General features: G+C 38.4%; 1 protein-coding gene across 4 annotated transcripts in view; it reads right to left on the minus strand.

Moving 5' to 3' along the window:
- Positions 1-5,766: 5,766 nt before the first annotated feature.
- LOC101009400 (24-hydroxycholesterol 7-alpha-hydroxylase) overlaps positions 5,767-26,927 on the minus strand; it is a 130,906-nt gene continuing 109,745 nt past the window's right edge. For 2 of the 4 annotated variants that reach the window (XM_031667113.1, XM_031667112.1), the window contains exons 11-12: positions 7,027-7,138; positions 5,767-6,571 (exon numbers count right to left, since the gene is read on the minus strand). In XM_031667113.1, coding sequence (XP_031522973.1) covers positions 6,509-6,571; positions 7,027-7,138 — 175 coding nt within the window. In that variant the 3' untranslated portion in view covers positions 5,767-6,508. The remainder of the gene's footprint in view (positions 6,572-7,026; positions 7,139-26,927) is intronic. The other 2 variants (XM_009205312.4, XM_009205311.4) reach the window with 2 other exon arrangements.

The following is a 26,927-nucleotide window of genomic DNA, read 5'->3' on the forward strand; positions in this document are numbered from 1 at the left end:
CCACTTCAGGAGGAATTTCCCACTTCCACATTTGTTTCCCAACTGAACAATGCCATTGAAACTTCTTTGACTAAAATCAATAGTAAGAAATATATTCCTGTTTTTCTCTCTCCTCTCTGTCTCTCTCACACACATACAACCTATATGTGACTGAAATGAAAGTTTCATGAAAGAATATTTTGATTTAATGTGTGTGATGGACCAGATATTTTCAACATTACTCTGTTCCATTTCATGTATTGCTGTCTGCAAGCTGTAGAATTAGTTTAAGTACCACTTATGGGTAGTGATGGGCAATTTGTAAAGCCTTGTACATAGATATTTCTTAAATAGGAACTATAACACTAGACTGATGATTTAGTCTCATATATAGCTTCCCTTCTACATAGAGAACATGACTTAGTGCTGGGCACATACAGGGACACAGCATTTTTTTGTTGAATGAGTAATGAATGGATGGAAAGATCTCGTGATGAGCTATTTTTGCAGCCTCTCATTCTCCTTTTAACTCTTGGCCCTGCTACCATACTTAATAAAAAAAATATGAGGGCCCCTTTATGCAGTAATTTATTAGCCACTAACCATAACTATAAACCTATGATAATAAATCTCTATGCCTACAACAGGAATTTTCAAATGAAAAGTGGTTCTCTCAAACATTGTGTTGAATAGTAAGAGGAAAGAGAAAAATTGTGAGTTCAAAGGACAATAGTTTAGTTCTGAGAATTTTTGCGATGTGTTGTTAATTGCTAATATTTTATTAGTCTCCCCATTGTAAATTAAATGGAGCTCAAGTAGCTGTAACTGGGAACATCCTGTGCCAGGGAGATGCCAGCCTGCCCTTTGAGCCTCGCCATGGTGCTCTGCCAGTTCTCCTCCATTCTTTCTTTCAACACCTCTGCTCTTTCAGCGTGAGAGCACTTGGGTGAGGTTTAGCAAGGGGAAAAATGATGATCAACCACATTCACTTATCATTTATATCCCAGGCTTGGATGTGACACTCTAGTACATGAGACCGGAAGAAGTTTGAGATGAGGCGTCAGGACCTTCAGTTCTCTTTTAGCAAAAGTCTCACAGCCTCTGCATACTGCCCTTCCTCCATTTGTAGGAGGTGAATGGGAAAACAGAAGCCCTGAAAAATAAGTCTGAAAAGAACAGCAACTATTCCAGCCTTACCTTTCACCATAACACACTAGTTAAAAAAAAATTTTTAAGCCACCTAATACTCCTTTCACATCTTTGCAGCTGATTCTAAAATATTGCATTTAGATAGGGCATGTGAGGGTCTGACTGGTTTTGAATCACGGCTCCTACAAGCTAAGGGACATGAAGGCTGCCTGCCTTAGTTTCCTATGCATCAAACGGAGCTACTAATAGTACCTGCCTCATAGAGTATTTGTAAGGAAAAAAATGGCATAATAAATATAAACTTCTTAGAATTGTGTCTGGTGCATAGTAAGAACTTAGTAAATCCTGGCTATTTTTAATATTATTATAAATAAAAATTCTCTCTCTCTCTCTCTCTCTCTCTCTCTCTATATATATATATATATATATATGATTACCACATTTAGACCATTAAAGTAATAAACTGTCTTCAAAGTAAAATGCTACACATACTGTGTATTGTGGTATCCTAGATTGGATCTTAGAACAGAAAGGGGCATTAGTGGAAAAATTAATGACATCTGATGAAACTCTGTAGTTTAGTTAATTTAGAAACAATGTCAAGTTGTTCGTCTTGACAAATATATGAAGGTTGTGTGAAGTGACAACTAAGAAAACAGTAAAGAGTGTATAGCAACTCTCTGTACAATCTTTACAACTTTTCAGTAAATCCAAAATATACCAAAATAAAAATGTTATTTAAAAATATGCCACATGTAGTTCTTGAGCATAGAGCAACTACTAGGTTGTGCTAGAGAGCATGAAAAGATCAAGAGAGAAGGGAAAAAATGGTTTGTCTTCAGGGAGCTTACCATCTCAAAGTGAGATCAGGACACCAATGAATTCACAATCAACTGTGAAGATACAATAAACGTCTTAACAGAAGTAGAAACAAACTCTCGACAGCTTTATTGGAAGGACCAGCTACATAAATATTATTTTTTCTTCATGATTAAATCTGTTGGTTAATTATTAATGAATCACAGCTTCATAATTCCTGTGTCCTGGGGGGGTTACTCTTCCTGGTTGATATTTCAGTGGGGAATATTCCCTACATGTTGGCGGACTGATTCCTGGCTGATGTAGATGTAAACTTTATTCATTTATTAAATGTTTTAATAAGCTGAGGGGTGCAGGAACAAAGAGCATGGACCTTGGAATCAAGCAAAACTGAGTTCAACTCTAGGTTCTTACCTCCTCGAGCAAGTTAATTGAGCCTCATTTTCTATTTTAGCCTAAGGGGAAGAAAATTGAACTTGCTGGTTGTTATAATGATTGATTGAGATAGGTCATAAGGATCCCTAGCCTACAATAAGCAGGATGTATTATCAATGTTGTCAGTAGAAACTATCCACTAGGTGGGTAACCATGTTGTTGCCCTGGCAACCTAAGCGCTTACCCCGTCTTCATGTACTCACTTCACATCTAAGACCTTATTTTGGATGGTTCAGGGTTGTCTTTGCCCAGTGGAGGGAGTGGCAGACCCTTATAGGGGAGGCTAGCATAGATTGAGGCTTCGTTGCATAGGATTTGGAAACCATCTGCCTGGCTTTAAAGCCCGGCCTTTCTACTTGCCAGCTTGCTACCTGTGTGACATTGGAAAATTGATTTAACCTATCAAGGCTCTGTTTCCCTGTCTGTAAAATGTGAATGCCAGCTCTTAAGTCATAGAGATGCATTATGAGGTGTTCACACACAAAAAGTCTCTAAGACAGAGCTTGGCACATGGCTACCCAGCAATAAATTATAGTGATCACTATTAGCTATTATTTAACAATCATTTCCTCTTTTTCCTGGATGCTCGACATCCCATTTTGTTGAGATATAAGGATGCAAGGTGCTCAGGGAAGGGAGCCTAATGCTTTCCTCCAGCCCCAGGGGATGGCCCACGATTGGTATGAATCAATCATAATAATTCCTTCTGTCCCAGTTTAGGCATGGGTATGTGGTTGATGTCTGGCCAATGGAACTTAAAAAGAAATCTTCTGGTGGTTTCTAGGGAAGCTTTTTCTCCTTAAGTTAAACAACAACAAAAAAACACACAGGAGAGCCCTTTGGTTCCTGTGTTAGAAAAGTCACGCTGCCATGAGGGGATGTGATGACTGCCATCGTACGACCATGACAGGAACCAGGAGAAGGACAGAGAGGCTGCCTTAGGGCCCAGACATCAACAGGCTTCTGAATCATCTACTTTTAGACATCTTGTTATTTAAGATTATAAATGTCCTTATTGTTTAAGCTACTTTTAGTCAGGATTTCTTTTACTTACAGCCAAAGGCAACCTAACTAATACTGAGAGTGAAATAGTTATTATTATCCCAGTTTTATGGATGAGGAACTAAGTTTCAGAAATATTCAACTAATTTTCCACAAGATTATTCAGCTAGTAAAGTGCAGAGAGTGAGGGAGAGGGTGAATAAGAGATTTTTTTATCTCCTTCCAATGAATATTTTTTTGGCCAACCATTTACTTAAAACATACCTATTGAGCCTACAAAGCTGCCCCACAGGCCTTGTGGCATTTCCTGGCAACAAGGCTTAGGTGGAGCTTCCAATGAGCAGGGTGAGGTGAGCATCTGTCCAGAAGCTGGCACTGCAATGTATGTATTTTTAGGTGTTCAGGGAAAGGTCGGCCACTGGATAAGTTAGGGACACGTCTCTAGTGTGATGAAACATTTCCAAGAAGGCTGAGTGGAGAAGTCTGTTTCCCACATATTGGAAAAATCACAGAGTACACAAGCTGTTTAGTAATTAATGGTTAAAATCAATATTAGTCTGAGGAGGCACTTGTTCTAATGCCAGCATTTCTCTGTAACATAAAAAGTCAGGGTCAGTCAGGAAAGAAACAGTTCCCCAGTGTGAGTGCTTTTCTTCCCTTCTTGGTTTGGAGTACTTCCCTATCTCTCTATCTTTAAGAATAACTTGGATCTTCCAGGCTGCTTGTGCTTTTCCCTTTCTTCATTTAATCATTTTTGAATTTCTTCATTTGCTCAATGAATATTTTAAGGTGGCCATTATTTCCTAATCAAGTTGGGGAGAACAGTTATAGACACTCATAGATGATTAAAACCAAGTATAATATTATTATAACAGCTGCAATTTCCTGAGATACTTTATATACAGTATTATTAATCCTCTAAACTACTTTTTCAAGGTAAGCATTATTATTATTTCCAGCATTGTGGCTGTGAAAACTGGGTTTTGGAGAGGTCAAAGCAATTTTCCACAGGGTTATACTGCTTATTAAAGAGCAGAGCTGGGTTTGAACATGGGTCCTTTGGACTCCAAAGGCTTATCTTTTTTGCAGCCTGAGAATGAGGAGCACAGTAAAGAGAGGCGGCGCGTGGGGCCAAATCATGGAGTGATAGATGTGAACATGGAGTGAAGCTCAGGCAGGGATCTAACCCAGCACAAACTGTGCAGTGGAAATGAGAAGGCTATGTGGAAAATAGGAAAGAAATGACTCTGTGTGGATATTAGGGACAATGAGAGGGAAGCCAAAAAGGAGTGGTCAGCTATGCAAAGATATCTAGGGTTAACTCACATGATCACACGTTACTGCCAGTTGTTACATAATGGAGAATAAGCCCATTTTTTTTCTGAGAGATGGAGAGAGGAAAGAAGGCAAAAGGAAAGGATATACACCAGAGGGGCCACACCGCTAGCAGCTCAAGGACCCAAGAAGGTCTAAAGATGTAAATTCATTGGTCAACATAAATGTGATGCTAATACTTAATAAGGAGATTTCTTATAAAATTCTGCATTTACAATGTCTCTTGAAAACATTTAGATTTTCTGTTTCAGGCTTTTTGGAGCCCTCACTCCTAGACAGCAATTGGTAGCCAGGAGCTGAATAATCACTGGCATTTTTAAATGGCAACTGGTCCGCTTATGCCCTAGTGTCTCACTCCCAACCTTCTTCATGCATCTATCACATTTGCCCGGACCCTGCTGGTATCTGAGTTTGCTACCCCTGATAATCACCAGAGTATCAGCTGCAGACCTCTCTGAATAGTGGGATTATTGCTGATTTTTAAAAATATTTACTTAACTACATTTTCTAAATTTCCTACAATTACTGTGTATTGCTTTTATAATATGAAAAAATGTGAATGTTGTTTTTTAAACTATCAATTCCACAAATATCGAGGGAGGAGCTGTGGCTTGGCAGGAGTCCTGTGAAAAGATCCAGGGGTTTTATTGAAGGCAGGCTCAATGTGAGCCAAGATCATGACACAGCAGCTAGAAAACAAAACAAAACAAAACCCCAACAGATCACTGGAAGCAATGGCCTCAGTGCTCCGCATGGGCCAGGCCTCTGCTGGAACAAAAGCCACATTTTATTGGAGAAAATAATAAACTAGAAAGTGTTTGCTGCTGGGAAACCAAGATAGAAGGAGTCTAGAAGTCAAGTTATATGAGGAACAGTTAGAGAAAATGGACATTTTTAACTTGGACTTCTTTAGAAAACACAGAAACATGTGACAGCTATCTTCAGCATTGGGAAATATGAAATGTGGTCAAGACATCATCCATTTACCCAATGTCAATGTACAAAGGCAGAAAGTACCAGTGAGAGCAACATGGAAGGAGACCCCACTTTCACATAAAAGACGGATTTAATAATACGAATTCATGCAATAGCGAATAGGGGTTTACCTTGTGCATGGGAAAGTTTTACTTTGTGAGAAATCTTTGGGCAGAGACTGTACGGCAGCCTGTTTCAGGTGGATGTTTAGGTCAGATAAACCTCAATGTGCCCTCCAAAACACTGGGCTTCTCTCTTCCTTTAACTGGGTTCAGGATACTGACAACTATCCAAATGCAGACCACTGGGATGCTGCCAGGGAAGGTCAACGCCGGTCAACCTTCACGGAGACACGAAACATGACTGCCAATGGTTACTCTGCCTCACTCTCCCCAAAGTCATCTTCTGTGGTAAGGCCAAACTCAGAGTGTTTTTCAGAAATCCACATGAGTGCGAGGAACATCAGCGATGTTTGTGTGGAAGCGTGGAAATGCTGTCAACACGCCTGCGGGGAGAGAGCTCAGGAACTCACATTCTGTTAAGCCAGGGTTTATAGTAGCCATACTGCCAAGAAAACAATAGTCCCCAGGTTTAGACAGCATTAGGTATTTGCTTCGGTGATCAGAATTCAGATTTGATTTAAACCTATATCTTTGAATCTTATATTTTTACGGTTCTGGGTCCTGTAGCCAAGCAGTCTGTCCTTGAACGAGGACAGATCTCAAAGCTCCTTGACACGTTACCATTGCATTCTCCTTCCAACGTAAGGAAGTCAATCAAATGTGATAGGCCTCTGCCAACACCTCCTCTAAGTCTAAGCAATTTTTCTGGAGAAGCACTGGACAAATAAAAATGTTCTGATAGTTGTATCATGAAACTATGGGAGAGAGGCACACAGTGTTAGACATTGTCTCCATACAAAATAGCTTACGTCACCAAAATATAAATTCATTAAATTTATGGATCAGAATGTAAAGAGCTGATTTCATCAACTTTTGATATTTCTATTACATTTTAATGTTATGTATAATATCACGCATTTTATATATATACACATATATACATATATATATGCTCTTTATGGAGTGCATACTCTGTGTAGGCCAGGCCCTGTCTGAGCATCTTATGTGTAGTCTAATATAGTTCACTAGAACTCTATGAGGGAGGCACAATTAGGAGGAAAGTGATGCACCCAGAGGTTAATGACTTGTCTGAGGTTACAGAATTAGTCAGGTGACAGGATTGGACCCTATGCACCTGACTCCTGAGCTGTGGGAAGGGCCGAAATCCATATCACTGGTGCTCCAGCTGCTACCTCCTTCAAAGGCTCACCTGCACTGCATCATGCTTTCCTCCCCCAGCAGACAGTCCTGGGAAGCACTTCCTCCACGGAGGGTGACGATCCTCTCTCTCACCTGGCAAGGTGCTGGAGTCTCCCAAATAGCTAGAGGAACCCAAGTGCTTTGGTCAGATCATGACTAAATTTATAAACGTATTCAATGCATGAGCTCAAAATCTTTTCTGCTCTCTGGATAAAGTACAACAATTTCTTTTTCTATAAATACACATGAAATTAAAAATGAGGGAAAATAATTTAATACTTTATTTTATAAAATTAAGTAATCAAATTCCTCCTAAAAGGAGAACAGGGCCAGATTTCTCAATGTTGTTAATACTATTTTTAGTACTTTAAAAGCTCAATACACAATCTCTTGACATTTTCTAATTTTACTGCTTGACTATTTAGAATAGAAAATTACATTTTTTCATGTTTTCATTCTCTTTATGGACACATTTGAAAGACATTTAAACTTCAAACTGCCAAATCTGCCCTTATTGGTTTAGTTCTTTTCCAAGTAATACTAGAACATTTGTAAGTGTTCATATAAATAATTATGTGAAAAAATGCTTACCATATTGTTAAGTACAAAAGACAAGCTGTAAAGTTCTCTATGGTATTATATCTTTTTTGATAAAAGGAATTAAATATATATAAATACATACAGAGAGGAGGAGAGGGAGAGAGAAAATCAAATTCAAGAAAATCAGAATATTAACAGTGATTATAACTGAGGACTTCATATCTGAGCATTGAGAATTTGGGATATTTTTAATTCCTTCTTTTTCCTTGTATCTGTTTTTTAAACTTTCTGAATTACTTTTACAATGAGAAAAGAAACATGCTATTCTTATAATAAGAGCTAACATGTATTGGGTGCCAAATACTACTCTAGGCGCTCTACATGTATTAATTTGTTGTAATTCTAACATCAACTCTTTGACATGAACAGTGTAATTATTCCCACTTTACATATGAGAAAACTGAGGCAGAGGGTGATCCCATACAGCCAGGCAGCTGGGTTTCAGACCTGTGTTCTGAACCATCCAGTGCCTGGACTTAATGAAACAGTAAGTCCTCCACTTTCGTTAAGTCCATCAAGTCCCTACCATATAAGACGCCAACCCCTACGCTCTCTGTTTCAATTTGTTGTTTGAAATCCTTTAACCTGGCACCAGCCATAACCTCCTGTTGGTCAGGCAGTCTCCTCATATCTCCTGGGTATTTGGCGTACAATTACTCTGAGAAGCAGAACACTCAGCTATAAAAAGGTAACTAACGTCACAGAGGAGCAGATGCCAAGGTCCAAATTTGAGCACTTCAGGGTCAGAAGAGGGGTTGATGGCTGAGTGTTCAGGGAGCCTTCAAGAGGAGGAGGCTAAGCCCAGGCCTCAGAAGCTAGAGAGGTCAATGTAAAAAAAGATTAGCTTAATAGCTGTTGATGGCAACTTGGCTTTCGAAACAGTATATGCATTAATTATCATTCAAAAAATTCTGAATTCTTTTGAAAAATAATTTTAACATCTTTTTTTTTTTTTTTTTTTTTCCTGAGATGGAGTCTTGCTGTATCGCCCAGGTTGGAGTGCAGTGGCACGATATCTGAGCTCACTGCAACCTCTGCCTCCCAAATTCAAGCAATTCTCCTGCCTCAGCCTCCTCAGTAGCTGGGATTATAGGTATGCGCCATGATGCCCGGCTAATTTTTATATTTTTAGTAGAGATGGGGTTTCACCATGGTGGCCAGGCTGGTCTCAAACTCCTGATTAACACACATTTTTAAACTGATATAGAAGTTTTCCTCCATATAGCTGCCCAATGGTTCTATGATGGATACAATTCCAATGAGCCATTTGCCATTAAAACTTTCTAGCACAATAAGAACTACCAGTCTCAGTCATGGTCTTACCTAAAACTGCAGGAGTGTTACATACAGCCCTTGAGTACTCTAGATAAATTCAGTTGCCTGAGATGAATAGACTGGGGTCTATAGATATATAAATATATTATATATATATTCTATATATTCTATAAATAACATAGAATATATATTATATATTACAGAATATATAATATATATTTATATTCACATATAAATACATAGAACAAATTCTTATTCATTACCAATGAAATCAGAAAGATTAGAACATACAGAAAAGTACAAAGAAAATAGAGATCACCATAACCTTACAATTCAAAGATATCCACTGTTGATGGTTTTAGTGTATTTAGTTTCAGTTCTTTCCCTTAACCAGCCTTAAGTTAATGCTGTCAGGGAGTCTACGCATATACTTTGAATATTTAGCTTTCAGTTTCCATGAGAAGGCAGAATGCTCATTTACAAACCCCCCTCGCGCTCCCCCAACCCACCCCAGCTTTCAAATTCTGTATCCATCTATCTATACACTGATTTCTGTGTATACCTGTGTATACCACCCATTACCTATTTTTCTATATATCTAACAAACATATGTTGTCTTCCCCTGCCCCGCAAGATTCACTGAGGGTATAATTGACAAAATAAAAATTGTATATATTTAAGGTGTACAATATGATGATTTGATATATTTTTGCATTGTAAGATGATTACCCCAACCAAGCTAATTAACATATCCATCACCTCACATGATTACCACTTTTTTTGTAGTGAGAACACTTAATATCTACTATCTTAGCCAACTTAAAGTACATAATACTGTATTATTAACTGTAGTCACCATGCCATGCAATAGATCCCCAAAATTTATTCGTCTTATAACTAAGAGTTTGTATCCTTTGGCCAACACATACCCATTTTCCCCATCTTCTAGTTCCAGGTATCCCCGACTCCTACTCCACTCTCTGGTTCTATGTAACTTCAACTTTTTCAGATTCCATATACAAATGAGCTATTGCTGTATTCATCTTTCTATGTCTGGCTTTTTCCCCTTAGCATAATGTCTTGTAGGGTCATCTGTGTTGTCACAAATGGCAATATTTCCTTTTCTAAGGCTGAATAATATTCGATCGTATATATAATATATTTTTTCTTGATCCATTTATTTGTTGATGGACACATGTTGATTCCACGACTATTGTGAATAATGCATAAGGGTGCAGATATCTCTTCAATATACTAATCTCATTTTCTTCATTTTATTTCATTTATATACCCTGAAGTGGGATGACTGAATCATGTAGTAGTTCTACTTTTAATTTTTTGAGAGACCTCCATATTGTTTTCCATAATAGCTGTATCAATTTGCATCCTTGCCAACAATGTGCAAGAGTTCCCTTTTCTCCACACCCTTGCCAACACTTTCGCCATGCCCTTACCTCTTGTCTCTTTGATAACAGCCATTCTAACAAGAGTGTGGTGATAGCTTGTTGCGGTATTCATGTTCATTTCACTCATTTTAAATTTGTTTGGAAATAACTTCAAATGTATAGAAAAGTTGTAAGAATGTGACATTCATAAAAAATGGGATCATATTATATATTATGTTTTATAATATGCTTATTTAATAATCTAGAAACTCTCCTGATATTCCGGTTTCTTGCTTCTTTTACAACTTAATGTGAATGTTAATGAACGTTTCATTATTTGGAGCTAAAACTAATTTATTTTTCCAATCCCAATCTGTCCCTTCCTTTCTTCTTCCTTCCCTCTCCTTTCTTTCTTTCCTCCTTCCCTCCCTTCCTTTCCTCCCTCCTTTCTTCTTTCTTTCTTCCTTTCCTTCGTAATTTAACTAAGAACTAGAGGAAACTATTTTTACAGTACCATATTTTCAATTTGGAGATAAGATCCCAGCCATTTCATTGAATTTCCTACTGTCAAACTTCATACTTTAAGAGAAAGTGAACCCAACACTTCGAAAGTTTTACTATTTGGAAGTATTGAAGCTTCTTCAGTTATCATCTCCTTAATTATTTTTCTTTCCCTACCTGATCTCTGAAATACCTCTATCATTTAAAATTTCAGTTTTAAAGTTTCTTACTACTATTACTAACTTACCCACTCTGGGTTTCATTCTAGGAATTCCATAACCTTCATTTTTCTTGCTATTTCATATCTATTTGAACTAAGCAGAGAAGCTATAGAAAGTGTATTTTATGATTGCAAGATATTGAATTATAGGCATTGTAATAGCATCTACAATATACATGTTTCCTTCTTCTTTAGTAAAATAACTCTCATTTTTTCTGAACAAATTACCATCCAGTTAAAGGATAACATTTCCAGGTATCTTTTGTAGCTACGTAAAGCAATGCCAGTATAGTTTGACCAATGAGAAGTGAGTGGAAGTGTGCTACTTCTAGGAGGCCCTGTAAAGGAAGGAAGTTGGCCCTCCTTTGCTTTTCCTTCTTCTGGTGAAGGGAGTTCAAAGAGCCATCTTGCATTAGAAAGTTAAAGCCATGTGCTAATAATCGTGGAGCAGCAGGGAGAAGATTCAGTTCCTGCTGCCCTGGAGACATCGCCACTGACTATCTCAGGACCTCTCTTATGTGAGAGACAAAGATATTTATATTTTACTTAAGAAATTATTTTGTAAAATTTAAGATTATATGTGGCCAAATCTCATCCTCTCTAATACAGCTATTACATGCAAGTGTGTGTGCGTGTGTGTGTGTGTGTGTGTGTGCATGTAAAGTTCAGGGATGAAGAAAGTCTAGAATATTCAAAGAAACAAACTTATTTCTAGTCTTGGGAGCAGGCTATGGACTATAGTAACAGTCAAGCCATCTTTTATATGTACTATGGTTACATATGTCCTTCTGTATATACTATATATATAAAATAGATTTACTTTTGAGAATGCTGGAAAATATTTTCAAGTGTTAGAATTTTATAATAATTTTAGAGTCTAGGTCATATTTGAGTTTCTTGGGGCTTTAATGAAGTCAAAGAAGCAAGCTCATTGGACTTTCTGATGGTAGATGACATTTTTTGAATTTATTTGTACCCCATGCTCTTCACATTGAACCCCTTCTTCCTTTCTGACAGCCTTCTAGGGTCAGTGTTTCCACTTCGTTCTCAGGATTGTAAGGAACCTCAGATAGGTTAAGGAACTTTTCTAAGATCTAACATCTAAGAAGAAATAAGCAGAAATAGGATTCTACTCCCTCCCCCAATCATTCATAAATGAACACACATTTCCTGAGTATTTAGTATGTAATGTGCACATTGCTGTGCAAAACACAATTGAAAGCTAAAACAAACGTTTATCAAAAGGAGTCAGAAAGCTTAGAGGAGATACAAACTAAAGGACAAAAAAAAAAAAAAAATATGGACATGTGACACCACACCAGATTTACTCTCGGAGCCAGCAAGTTCTAGATAAGAGTGTAAAGTGTGGGATGAATCTCACCAGGATGGCTGCACTGGGGAAGCTGCGCAACTGGGCCTGCAAGCAAGGATGGGGTTGAAACAGGAGAGGATGGATGTTTCATGGAAAATCTTATTGGATAAAAATATGGAAGTGGGAATGAGATCAGCAGGGGTGTGAGACAGTGAAGAAACACCCTAAGCAGAATTGTGAGAGCATATCCACCAATGCTGAGGAATCACGTAGGGCTATAGGATGAGGCCGGGTTTGCAGGACCCTGAGAGTACAGCAGAAGATTCAAGGCAAGGAACCCATGGTGTCCAGAGATACCTCCTTCATTTATGGTTAAGGAACCAAGGCATTTTCATTTCCTACTCTTTAAATAAAATGGGCATTCCTTGTTGACTCAGGTTTAAGATAAATAAAAAAAGAAATTGACTGGCTTAGAGGTTTTAAAACATTCCAGACTTTGTTTATACAGGGAAAGATTTTTCAAAGGTCAAACTTGAACTGCTGTAATCACCTTTATATATCTATGTTCAGTATTATTCTAGTTCCATAAACAAGCTTAAAATAGGAGTTGATAATACCACCAGATTTTAGAAGGGGAAGAGCTTCACATTTCTGTATATCTACAGCCAAATGCATTTTTTTCAAGCAGGGTCAGTATTTCTGGAGAAACTTTGCATTTTATGGAATGGGTTTAAGCAATTCACCAGAAATGACTCCAATTCCTTTTTTATGCAGAGTCAAGAATGGGGCTGTAGGAGTATATACATTCACATGAAAAATTGCTTACAAATATTATATGAAAAATAGCATACTATAAAATAGTAAAATTCCATTTTTAGATTAAAATATGTTTATAATATTTTAATATTGTAATATGTATAGGAAGGATACATGGAGTATATAGCTATGGTTTTCTCTAGGGACAGACTTGAAGATGGTTTTTCATTTTCCTTTTTGTTCTTATCTATATTTTTAAATACTCCCACAAGAAATATGTATTCTTTGTGAAATTTTTCTTCAGGTTAGTATCTAAGGACATAAGAATTGGGGCATACATGGGGTGCTGAAAAATGGTTGTGTTTTTTAGGACAGGATCAGAAAGGGATTTTATTGTTATGGAAGAGGGATAGGAAAAATAATGCCAATAATTTTCATTAAAAGAATGACATGGGACGGCCGAGGCGGGTGGATCACGAGGTCAGGAGATCGAGACTATCCTGGCTAACATGGTGAAACCCCGTCTCTACTAAAAATACAAAAAACTAGCTGGGCGTGGTGGCGGGCGCCTGTAGTCCCAGCTACTTGGGAGGCTGAGGCGGGAGAATGGCGTGAACCTGGGAGGCGGAGCTTGCAGTGAGCTGAGATCACGCCACTGCACTCCAGCCTGGGAGACACAGCGAGACTCCATCTCAAAAAAAAAAAAAAAAAAAAAAAAGAATGACATGACAGCATGACAGCAAAATTATAACCCAGAGGTTCTCATGTACCTATGGTTATGATGACTTTGGATAAGTTACCCAAACTTCTGTGGGCCTTATTCTCCCATATATAAAATGAAGACCTGGCTACTCTTTTTTATTATTTTTATTATGCTTTAAGTTCTGGGATACATGTGCAGAAAGTACAGGTTTGTTAGTCCTGGGTACTCTTAATGGCTCTTCTAGCTTGAAAAAAATTACTATGACTGATACCTTTCTCAACAGTCATGGAACCTGAAGTAACTTCACCCACCTTTCCACCTCATACTGAAAGAAGGTTCTGATTCTCACCCACATGCCCAGAAAAAAGACACATTATCTAAGAGATGAACTTAGCCAGTCAAGTGCAGCCACTAGGATTCCCTTATAACCCAAAAGTTTCTTAGGCCCTAGGATACACTTAATTGCTACAATTGCTAAGGAAAAGTCGAGTTAATTACTGGATTTTCTGCTTTCAGGCAGAATTATATTTTCCTATGCAAATTCCCTTTCCCTTTTGTTTCAGGAAAGTTCCCCATCCTTGGATGTATGCCCCAGTGGATTGTGTTTTGGCTTGAAGACACTGTTTGACAAGGTTTAGTTCACAAGATGAGTGGATAATGGGAAATCAGTGTCTCTACCCATCACCTTTTTATATTTTTTCCTTATAACTTTTCTCGATTGTTATTATATCTGCCACTTTCATACTAAATCTTCCCACTCTTCAAAGTTTAGCATTCAGTTTCCCCAGGAAGTGTTATCCAAACTATTTTTTTCCACGGCAACCACTCCCCTGTAGGAGTTTTCATGCACTTATTTCCAATCCCACACAGTTGAACACTCATGCTATCCTCTTGTCTACGTTATCATCTACTTCCCTGTGCAAGCCTTTTTACTGTAGCTGGAATACGAAGACCTCAACAACAGAGACAAATTATTTAACTTTTCTCACTAAGTAATGCCTGATATATTGTTCAGGTCAGAGAAGATGGTGATGGTAAAAGACAATTTTTAAGTCACCAATTTTCTTTTACATTTTTATTTTATTTATTTATTTATTTATTTAGAGATGGAGTCTTACTCACTCTGTTGCCCAGGCTGGAGTGCAATGGTGCCATCTCAGCTTACTGCAACTTCTGTCTCCCAGGCTCAAGCAATTCTCCTGTCTCAGCCTCCCGAGTAGCTGGGATTACAAGCGTGAACCACCACATCCGTCTGATTTTTGTATTTTTAATAGACATGGGATTTCACCATCTCAAACTCCCGACCTCAACTGATCCACCCACCTAGGCCTCCCAAATTGCTGGGATTACAGGGGTGAGCCACCACACCTGGCCTGAAAGTCATCAATTATCGATCAAGTTTACTTTTGCCAGGTATTGGAATCCAATACAGTGCCTGCAGCAGGTATACAAAAAGACCAACGCTTAAACCTAAAGGTTCAATCTCATGAATTTTGTGATTCAGGAAAAGGGGGCTTTGCCTCTACTATCACAAATACCAGCTCACCTCTCTCCTGATACTCCAGTAGTAGCCCTGTGGAGACTGAAATAACTTGGGCTTCTTGTAAGGCTTAACATGAAGCAAATCAGTAGAAAAGCAGCAAAAAAGCAAGATATCTGAATGCCTTGAAAAATCAGAAAAGAAAGAAAAGGTTATGGATTTTGGACTATGATAGAATTAGAACACTGAAAGATGTCTTAGAAATGATCAGTGAAGTCATGATTTTATAGAAGAGCAAAGTAAGGCTCAGGGAGTAACTTGCCTAAGGTAGATAGATGGTAGAATCAACACCAAAATTATGTCTCTGGCCTCTAAAGTCTAGGATTCTTCCTAATCTGACCACAATTTATTTTTCCTACAACATTCTAGTGAAAGAGATGCATTAAATAACTGTACTCATTTTCTACCAGCAAGCACAGTGTCCTAGAAGAAGGAAGAATATGCAGTGGAATGATCCAACTCACCTAGTCCCCATGATGCACTGCTTTCCTCTCTTCATGCCAGTAGTATGGTTCCATTTTTACATTCCACAGCTCTAAAATCAACTCTAAGATTAAAACTAAACAATCAAACCAAAAGAACGTACCACTAGTTCAACTTTTGGTTAATATTAGGAATGACTCATGAGGTAATTCCTAAGCACTTACATTATGTGATACGGGAGTCCTCCACACAAGTGGGCTTAAAATCCTTCATGAACATTCTCTAAGGCCTAAAAATATGTTTGTTAAACAATCTTCTAAAATAGTGTTCTTAACCTAATCAGTTTTACCAACATTATGTTGTTGTTTCACTTGGTTGTGTGTGGTCCACTGGAAATAGTATAGTCATCTAAGACCTAGGCATGCCAAATCCTCTCACTGATTCTGTCATGGGAACAATAGTTGGAGAACATCCATAGTTATTATTATGCAGCTGATGTGATGAATTCAGTTGTTAGTTGTTGAGATTGTCTACATCTATAGAACATTTAGGGAACTAAAGAGAAACTCTTTTGCTGGCCAGGGACTCTTGTTAGCTTGGTTTGGGTGAGATAAAGTATCTAGATAAGCCCTTGCTTATGCATTGACTGAATAGCTTCTTTCACACCTATATAATAAGACATTAATTTTACTTCTTCACCAATTGATTCAATAAATCAGCACTCCATGAGTCATCACTATAGAAACAAACAGCAAACATTCCTTTTTTTTTTTCCATTGAATCTCCAGTGGGGGATTAAAAAGATTTTCAGAGCAAAGAGTCTAGAGTCCCCAGGCAAACATTTCAGAAAGTGGCTAGAATGACATTCTCCTGCAAGTCCTTTACACCAGCTTGATTTATTCCGCAAAAGATAGGATATGGCTATTACAATCCCCATTTGCAGATGAGAAAAGTGAAGTTCAGAAAGTTTGAGTAATTTGCCTAAAACCACCTCTAGCAAGTGATGGAGTTATAGAGCTAAGTGTGGTGTTCCCATGTTCAAAGCTCATGAAATTTCTGGCATATTCCACTGCTTGCCTTACACCAACAAAACAAAATGAAACAAAATTAAAAAAAACAAAAAAAAACAGATAGACATGACTGTCATTAATTCTCATAAAAAAATAGAGGAAATACAAATACATCCCACTGTCAAAGCAGAGCAACTTTAAAAACCTCTAGTATGCAAAAACTAAATGTGAGCATCTCTCTTGTCAGGTCAACAGTTTAGTCAAAGTAGGCAATGTATGTAAATATGATACCTGGAGCTTATTTTAAGTTTCTGGTAAGTTTAATTTAGGTTTCTGTGTAAATATCCCATTTTGGAATTGCAAGGCTTATGACAAAGGATTATCTTTCTTTTTTTCAACTTTTATTTTAAGTTCAAGGGTACAAGTTTAGGGTTGTTACATAGGTAAACTTGTGTCATGGAGGTTTGTTGTACAGATTATTTCATCACCCAGGTATTAAGCCTAGTACCCATAATTTGTTTTTCCTGATCCTTTCCCAACCTCCACCCTTCAGTAGGCCCCAGTGTGTGCTGTTCCCCTCTGTGCCCATGTGTTCTCATCATTCAGCTCCCACTAATAAGTGAGAGTATGCAGTATTCGGTTTTCTGTTCCTGTGTTAGTATGCTAAGGATAATGGCCTCCAGCTCCATCCATGTCCCTGCAAAGGACATAATCTCATTCTTTTTTATGGCTGCATAGTATTCCATGGTGTGTATGTACCACCTTTTCTTTATCCAGTCTATTATTGATGGACATTTAGGTTGATTCCATGTCTTTGCTATTGTGAATAGTGCTGCAATGAACATACATGTGCATGTGTCTTTATAATAGAATAGTTTATATTCCTTTCAGTATATACCCAGTAATGGGATTACTGAATCAAATGGTATTTCTGTCTTTAGGTCTTTGAGGAATTGCCATGCTGTCTTCCACAATGGCTGAACTAATTTACACTCCCATCAACAGTGTACAAGTATGGCAAATGGTTATCTTTTTCTTTTCCCTTTGTACCAAAGCCTCATCTTTTATGCTATAACAGTATTTCTCAAACTGCATATTGATGTTAATAAGTGTACAGAGAAAAAAATAAAATAAAACAAAATTTTGAAAATACATTCAGAAAACATTGGAATACATGTAGTATGTGTTTCCCTGCTTCAGAACTTCTTAAGACCTTAATATATTAGTGCTCATGGACTGGTTCCCAAGTGTATTTGACCACAGAACCTTTTCTCTTTTTTTGAGGAATACATCTGTAATCATCTTATGTTTACTGGAACATGCTTTTGAAAATATTGCCCATTTCAATGATAGTTTCTTGGAGACCCTAAAGTCTCAGAATTCCCGAGGTTTGTAGAATATAGGATAGTGTCTGCATCTATGACTATAAACCTTGTGACTAACTTATAACTTAAGCAAATGCTTCCAAAATGAGCTAAATAGATTTCTATTAGCCTAAGTCAAATAAATATATACAGTGCTTGCTGAGGAAATCTTCAACAACAAATCTAGATCTTTCCATAACTGGCCCTTTCCTATCACTCAGGAATTCTCTGACCATCCAATCTCAACCTCTTTTTGCCTCCTTCACATTCCTTGAATCAGTTTTTATCACATAACCCTGTTTAATTTTCCTCATAGCATTTATCAATATCTGAAATCATTTTACTGTTTTGTCTTGACTTAGAATCTAAGATGCATGAAAGTTGAGTCATTTATATTTCCAACAGCTACTATGGTGCCAAGTACATACAGAACAGAAAGTTATTTCATTCATTCGTGTATTCATTCATTCAACAAATATTTACTGAACACTTACCATGTGTCCAAAACCATTCTAGTCCTGGAACCAGCAATGAGTAAAACAGACATCAGTTTACTCCTTGAATTGTGTGCACATTAGATTTGTTTTATTTAAACAAGACTTTGCATTCCCTTTGGGGATGGCATGTTTTAAACCAGTGTAGTTATTATTTAAAATTCAAGTTATTAATAACTAATTTACCTAATTTTGTAAACATAAATTTTTGTATGGCTTGCTTTTCTGTAGTTTGTAGTTATTTGTTTAAAATCAAAGAGCCAAAAATTTTATGTATATCATCTCATTTAATCCTGACAACAGACCTGTGGAGCGCAGACTATTACCTCCATTTGATACATGAGGAAAGTGAGGTTATAGAAATAACTTTCCCAAGACACTTAACTGGTAGATAGGTAACATCTGAATATAAGTTCAGTAGATTTGAAATCAAAGCCCACATCCTTTTCTACCACATCCACTGCCTACTTGTGATATTAGTATAACCCAACAGTCATTAACAGAGAAAAAAGCCAGAAGCACCAAAAAATGCCTTAAGTCAATGGGTCCCTTGTGTTGCATTTTGTGATTGTGTGAATTCTCTCTGATTCTTTGCATTTGGACTCCATTTCGAAGTTCTAGGCAATCCATCCTATTACCTCCCAATGATCCATCAGGACCATAGGCAGGTGTCTGTACCACCTCAGAGGTAGTGACTTCTATATTTCTGACAGTTACTGTCTTCCTGGAGAATAAGACCATGTGGTATATTTTGTTGCAAGGATGCTGCAAAGGGAAGATAAAACCAACAAAGGAGCTGAGAGAAAAAAAAAAAAAAAAAAAAAAAAAAAGAGGACAATGAGGAGAATAAATACAAGTTCACAATAAGCTAAATTTAGAAATCATTTGAAGTTCCATTGTTCGAGTTACAAAATTTGTCTTGCTTTCCAGCAGTCCAAGTTCTGCTGACTTGATGTGTATGTGACCTTACCAGGTCTCCTTGCCCTTCTCGGTGTGAACTTTATGACACTATGGAGGATGAAACCAGTCCTGGGCTGCTGAACTCTGACATCTTTAATGTGGGATAATGAGCCTGGTATATTTACGTAATGGTTATTTTGGATTTTTCCATTATATACAGCCAAACACAATTCTAATTGATACAACCAGATCAATTGTTTTTGATGTTTTTAGTATTTAAAAAGCTACATTTGAAAAACTCCTTGAGAATTGACAAAATAGTCAAAGAATTTCAAAAGTGGTAGTATAGTTATGAGGAAAAGAATACTAAGGAAGAAGGAAAGAAGAGAGGAGAAGGAGAGAGGTTGAGCAGACTGAGGATGAGGAAGGAGGAGGAGGAGAAAAAGGAAGAGAAGAAGCGGGGGAGGGAAGTGGAAGACGAAGGGGGAATTAGAAAGAGAAGAAGAAAAAGAAGAAAGAGAAGAAAAAGAAGGAGAAGAAAAGAAGAAGGAGAAGAAGAAACGAGGAAGGAGAATAAGTAGAAGAAGAAAGAAAAGGAGGAAGAGACTGGAGGAAGGGGAGGAACAATAACAGCAAGGAAAGAACAAGAAGGAAAATATTCCATTCAAATGTAGACTGAAACTCCTCCACTCACATTTAAATCATATTTGCCAAATCTTGGTAACTGTGGAGCTCTCCTTATTTATAGAATACAGTTTTACTCAAAGATTTCATTATTACATTCTTCTAGCATTCCCATCCAAATCCATAAAACTAAGGCTCAAAGTTCCTATTGCATATATTAGGTTGGTGCAAAATTAATTATTTTTAATGATAAAAACCGCAATTACTTTTGCACCAACCTAACAATGAGCCAGTAACATTTCTTTCTTTTAAACTAACTTGATCAAACCCAGAGAGGTCATTCATTAACTAAATTTTATCGACTAATACTAATCTAAGTATTCTGGTAATGTTTGCAAATGAACCTTCTTTTCACTTTCCTCACAGAGCCCAAAAATCTTTCTGGGTTTTGTATCTGACTTCAATATTTTTTCAAGCTTCATATCAAAATCGTTTCTCTCTGTCCCTTTGATCCTCCCATCTAGATTAGGTTGGCCCTATCCTGAGAGTCTACAGGTCCAATCCTATCCCCCAAAGACGGGTTAGAATGTGCTTGTGGAGGATGATGGCTATTCCCTAAAAGAAGACTATAATGCTTGCCACACTGATATTTGGCTAGGGTGTATGACTTGCTTTGGCCAATGCAAATGGGACAAAAAGAAAATGTGAGAAATAGAAAGGCTTCTGTTCAGTCCCACTCTTTGATTAGGGAAAGAGTCTCTGGCAGAAGGAGAGAAAATATGAAGGGAAAATAATGAAGAGAGGTCTCAGGGGAAAGAGGAAAGAGGAGGTGGCATGACCTGAAGGGAACAGGAAGAGGAGCCAGGTCAGTGTCTGAGGATGGCCCAGCCTGGACTTCATCAATATCTCCCACTGGCCACAGCTGGAGACAAAAGGAGGAGCCATTGTAGTGCCCCAGGCTACACTTTTGGGAGCCCTGTACTCAACTGCCACACTAGCTTTCCTTCCTGCTGGCACAGGATGAAGATTTTCCTTCAGCAACAATGGCACTTTGCCTGTTTATCAGTATGTGTGATCTTCATTTGAGCCCTGTATCTTTGTTTCAGCCAAGATCGACTTGCTTTTTGTGAATAATCCCCTACCTTATCCTCCACCACCTGTCAGCTGCCTCTACCACTCACAGCACTAAGAAGCCCTCAGGATCCAGCAAGCTTGCAGGGTAGAGCTAAATGGTAAGGAGAAGCCTTCCAGGCTTGGGTTTTGCATGGGCTAAACAAATTCAGCCCTAAACTGTCACCATAGTTGAATATCCTGCTGTCATTCCTACTATTTGTTAAGCCTGAACTTGCTCCTCCATTGCTCAATCTTTTGGTTTAGCAGCTGTCTTCAGGTTCATATTCCTACATGTGTCTCCCCTTCAGTAACTGACCCTTGGCTTCATTTGCAGGTTCCAGTGCCTAATATGACTGCACAAAACCATTTCATTTCCCTTCATATTGTGGTCAGCTCAGTCCTGGATCAGCCATCCTTCACCACCTGGCAGCCTTTTTGCCTTCTGCAGATGAGTTTTCTTTTTAGCACAAGAATTAGAGAGGAGTTAATCAACATCAAGAAATTCACAATCACAATTTTGTATTCTTATTTTCTTCTTTACTAGAGCAGAAGCCAAAACAAAAGAAAAACAAGTTGTTACAGAGATTCACATGTGAAATCTCCTGGTTTTGCAAGTCAGAGGGCGGTCAGTCTAGCGCCCCTCGCTCCAGCCCCATCCTGTTTTTGGCTTTTGAAGCTAGTGCTTGTGTTGTTATGAATTTGCACCAAATGGATGCTTAGCAACAATCAAACATGATGTATTAAATATGAAACTACTTTCTGAAGGAGCTCAGAATCACAAAACAAGCTCGTTGGAACAAAGCTCTTGAAAACGCATGTAAATAGAACATAAAAATCTGAAAGATATATGAAGATCATTTCACCACATTCCATTTATTGGTGAATAAGCTAGAGAGAATCAAATCAATTAAATTCTTAAACTGGTCTAAATTAGTTTGGCTTCATTTCATTTTATGGTATTTGCTCTCCCAACTGAGAAAACTCAGTTTAGTTTTCTTCATGGCATGGTAACAGAAATAATTTTCAAGTGATGTTGAAGCTTATTTAAGTCTGATCCAAATGACAACATAGCATTTAAATTATGTTATATAACTCTTATGTAAACGTACAAGATAAGTTATCTGCTGGAACTAACAACTTCCAAATTTTAGTGGCTTAACATTGTAAAAGTATATTATTTGCTATTTTTACATTTCAATGTGGGTTGTGTTGGGAGGAGGTGACCCTTCTCCATACAGTCATTTAGGGATCCAGGCTTCTTCTATCTGTTGCTCCACCATCCCCTGTAGCCTGAGAACCATCACTGAATCCATAATTCCTTCTGGTAGGTGGAGGAAGAAAACAGAGCAGTGCATGGAAGTTTTTTTTATAGGCCAGGCCTGGAAGTTAGTTGCACATCGCTTTTGTCCACATTATTGGTCAGAACTCAGTCGCATGGCCACACCTTACTGCAAAGGAGCCTACAAAAATGCAGTGCTGCCTGTCTCCAGAGGAAAGGGGAGCCAGTTTGGTGAAAAAGTTTCAGACCTCAAGAGATTGGAAAAGGCTCCATGCTCAGCAAAGGAAAACTAGAGATAGAAGAAAGCGTCACTGTGTGAAAGAACAAAGGCACAAAGCAAGGGATCTGCAGTTTTCAGCATTAAAGAAAACATGGATAATAACATTTTTAAAGGGCTGAGAACATGTCTCCGAGGATAGCACCTCCTTTGGGTTCTGGAAGGTGTAGATGTGATGCCCACCATTGAGGGGTAACCCAACTCTTCAGTCACTCTCAAATATTAACAGTAGCAGCTATTTCAGCATCTATTATGTTTATGATGTTTGTGCTCTTGTTACTTCCATAATTTTTATATTTAATTTTTTATATAATCTTATGATAAGAATGTGTGTCCCATATTTCAGAAAGTCCCAGGAACACTTGTGGGGTGTGTGTATGTGTGCGTGTGTGTGTGTTTGTGTGTGTGTGTGTGTGAGAGAGAGAGAGAGAGTTGGTGGAAGTAATGGATGAATGTTGAGAAGGGAAGCAGGGAGTGAGCTAAAATATTCTAGTGAAAGCAATATTTCATAGCAACTAATTGCCTCAGAGAATTTGTGGAAGGTTGAATAGACTCTTTTATCCCCCAACTACACTATCAAGCATTAGAAATGCTAGTTATTGCCTCCTGATGTCTATTTTGTTGGAAATATATTGAAATCTGTTGCCTCTACTGCTCTTACCACTTTCCACATATCAATTCATAATTCTGAAGATTGGCCCTGTGGGATAATGGAATGTTGATGGAATTCAGTAGATATTTTCAGAGTAAAATCACTGAAGAATCTTGATAACATGACTAAGAAGCTAGAAAAAGTGAATGCTGCTTATTCCTGTTTAAGTCTCCTTTCTCTGATTACATATTATTGATGGCAGTGTAGAAAGTATGAAAACACTTAGAGAAAACAGATTTTTAAAGTAAAAGCTAAAAATGCACTAAACCTTCCTCCTGGTGGACAGCGCTGCTCCATGCTATTTTAAAAGACTCTGATACATTTGGGCTTAGAAATTACCAGAAGAGATCATTGTCTCCTTAGTGTTTAGAGATGTGGGAATTTGAAAGGTTTCAATGTAGCATCTGAAATATCTCTGTCTGACTCACACCCTGGGGGAAAAGTGCTGACAGCGTCTATACAGGAGGAAGCAGAGACACAGTTAAGAGTACAGATTCTGCAACCAAAATGCCTGCACTGAATTCTGACTCGCCTTCTACTACCTGTGTGACTTTAGGCAAGTCACCCAACCTTGCTGTGTCTGTTTCCTCTTTTGAAAAATTGAGATAATATTAGCACCCATCTCAAAGGCTTATAATAGGTATGTGATGTTAGGTAGGCTCTTGGGAGGGTATAGCGCCTCTGTGATAGGGACATCCTTGAGGGCAGGGTGCACTCTCTCTCCCTCTGCCTCCTTCTCCCCTCGCTTCAGTGTCGACGTTCTTTTGGTTCATTGTAGATCATGACCGGATGAATGTTCTCAAACATAGTCTCCGTCTTTCCATGAAGCTACCTTGAATGACACATTATGCTATAGTGAAAGTTCAGCAAACTCTCAGTGTGTAGAGTCTTACAAATTGAATTATGGCTTTAGGGCTCACCTAAAAACATTTTTATGACGTTTAATCCATTTGTATTTCCTACCCTGACCTACAGGGGACAATGCCTTGCTTTTATTTTATTTTTTACTTGTTTTTCTTTTTGGCTAGATGACAAATTAACACAGGATGGGAAAAGAATGCCAAAAATGCAACTTGGGGACTAAACCACCATTTTTGTCTTTTTTTTTTTTTTTTTTTTTTTTTGAGAAGGAGTCTCGCTCTGTCACCCAGGCTGGAGTACAGTGGCGTGATCTCAGCTCACTGCAAGCTTCGCGTCCCGGGTTCACGCCATTCTCCTGCCTCAGCCTCCTGAGTAGCTGGGACTGCAGGCGCTCACCACCACACCCGGCTAATTTTTTGTATTTTTAGTAGAGACGGGGTTTCACCGTGTTAACCAGGATGGTCTCAATCTCCTGACCTCGTGATTCACCCTCCTCGGCCTCCCAAAGTGCTGGGATTACAGGCATGAGCCACTGCACCCAGCCCATTTTTGTCTTTTATGTTAAGTTTTGAACTTGACCTCATGGAGCCTTTTCATGGAAAAGGCAGTTCCAGGATTCTTTGTGGCCTCTTCCACAGGAGAAAGTAGAGGAGCTAGAGGCCTCTAAAAATTTAGTTATTAAAGAACTGAAGTTATTCACAGCAACCTGGCAGAGGAGAATATGAAATACCTGGGTCTCAGATAAGAGGCTTGTTCATCTAGAATGGTGAGTGAGAATCAGGATGTCTGAGACTGACAAGCAGAGTGGCAGCAGTTCCAGCTACTGGAGAAACACAAAAATAGGATTCCAGAAAAATGACAACTAGAAGTTTCCTGGGTCTGATGGTGTTGAGAGCTGCAGAGAATAATGACTTCAATTTACAGAAAAACGTAAATAGAAGGGGTCAGGAAGTTGATCCAGAAATGTTTTTAGTCATTATTCTGTCTTATAACTTTATGACACTTTATCAGCTACAGAATTCATGAAGTGATGGGATCTAAGCAGTAGGGTGAGGTAGCAGGTATCCTTGTTTGGTAGGATAAGAACTGTGGCTGGGAGATTAAGTAGAAACAGAGCTAGTAAATGGATAAGCCAGAATAAGGATGGAGAGGTTTGGGTCAAAATTCAATGTCTTTCCATTGCTCTGAGCTGCTTGGTACTTTATCTGCTCCATGACAAAAGGTGCAGAAAGATCTATAGCAGTGACATTTATGCCACAAATTCTGCTTTCAGTGGGCACCAACTGATGTGACACATTTTGTGCAACCATATATGTACAGCAATCATAGAATGTGACACATGTAGGGGTCTGAGAACTTCTCTATTCTAGCCCAGACTTCTCAGTTGCAGAGGAGAAAATGCTTAAGGTGTGACTCAGCGAACAACAGGGAGTTGGGTTAGGGCTTTGTTCCTCTCTTCCTACTATTCAGTCCAGGATGGAGGCCTTCCTTCTTCATCCTGGGCGCTCCCCAGAGGAGAGGGGCTGGTCTCTCTTCAGTGTTGCAAAGAAAAACATTGCCCTAGAGCTCTTTTTCTTTAGTGGAAATCCTGCTTCCGTTTCTTCCAAGGAGGAAATAAAGTTGAAAAATTAAACAATATTACTTATTTCTACTACCAGCATAGGCAACTATAAAATAAGAATCCCTGGTTTCTTACCTAAACTCACTCAATAAAGTATTGCAAACAATTTCAGAATGCTTATTTTACGAATCAGATTGTCACATTTCTTGGAACTGAGGACCAAAAATCAATACTTCCTTTAAGTGTGGTTCTTATTTGTTCTTGAAAGAAGAAAAGTAGTGCATATAAATTACTTACACAATGCCAGATACAAAGTAACAATCAATCTATGTTTGTATTATCTTGAACTCACTCTATAGCATCACTCTATCAAGACATATAAACCTTCAGAATGAGCTACTGTAGCAATTTAGTTGGTCCATTTGTTCTTTCCTTTGCTGTACTGGAAGAGTAGAATGTAACGATTTCTATTACTTTCTGGATATGTTTGCTGTATGAGCCATTTTTGTCCATACAATTTATTTATTTTGAGATGGAGTTTCACTCTTGTTGCCCAGGCTGGAGTGCAGTGGTGCGATCTTGCCTCACTGCAACCTCCACCTCCCGGGTTCAGCGATTCTCCTGCCTCAGCCTCCCAAGTAGCTGGGACTACAGGCGTGCCCCACCACGTGAGGCTAATTTTGTATTTTTAGTGGATATGGGTTTTCACCTTGTTGGCCAGGCTGGTCTCAAACTACTGACCTCAAGTGATCCACCCGTTTTGGCCTCCTAGTGCTGGGATTACAGGTGTGAGCCACCGTGTCTGGCCAAACATACAATTTAGATAGGCTGTGGTTTTTAGAAGCCGTCAATAACAACTTTTAAAGATCAAGGAGAATTGAGTTACAGGAACACCACAGAGAAACCTGAAAAAGGGAGGAGAGGGGTTTTCCCTAGACTAGCACGATCTTCCACTAGACTGGCAAGAGATGAGATGGCTGAGCCCTAGAGACCTGAGTCCTGAAAGGTCTGATGTAACTGTGAGACCAAAAAAGTCGGGGTAGAAGGGAACACAGGCTCCA

Source organism: Papio anubis, chromosome 6 (genome assembly GCF_008728515.1).
Source record: "Papio anubis isolate 15944 chromosome 6, Panubis1.0, whole genome shotgun sequence".
NCBI classification, from domain to species: Eukaryota; Metazoa; Chordata; class Mammalia; order Primates; family Cercopithecidae; genus Papio; species Papio anubis.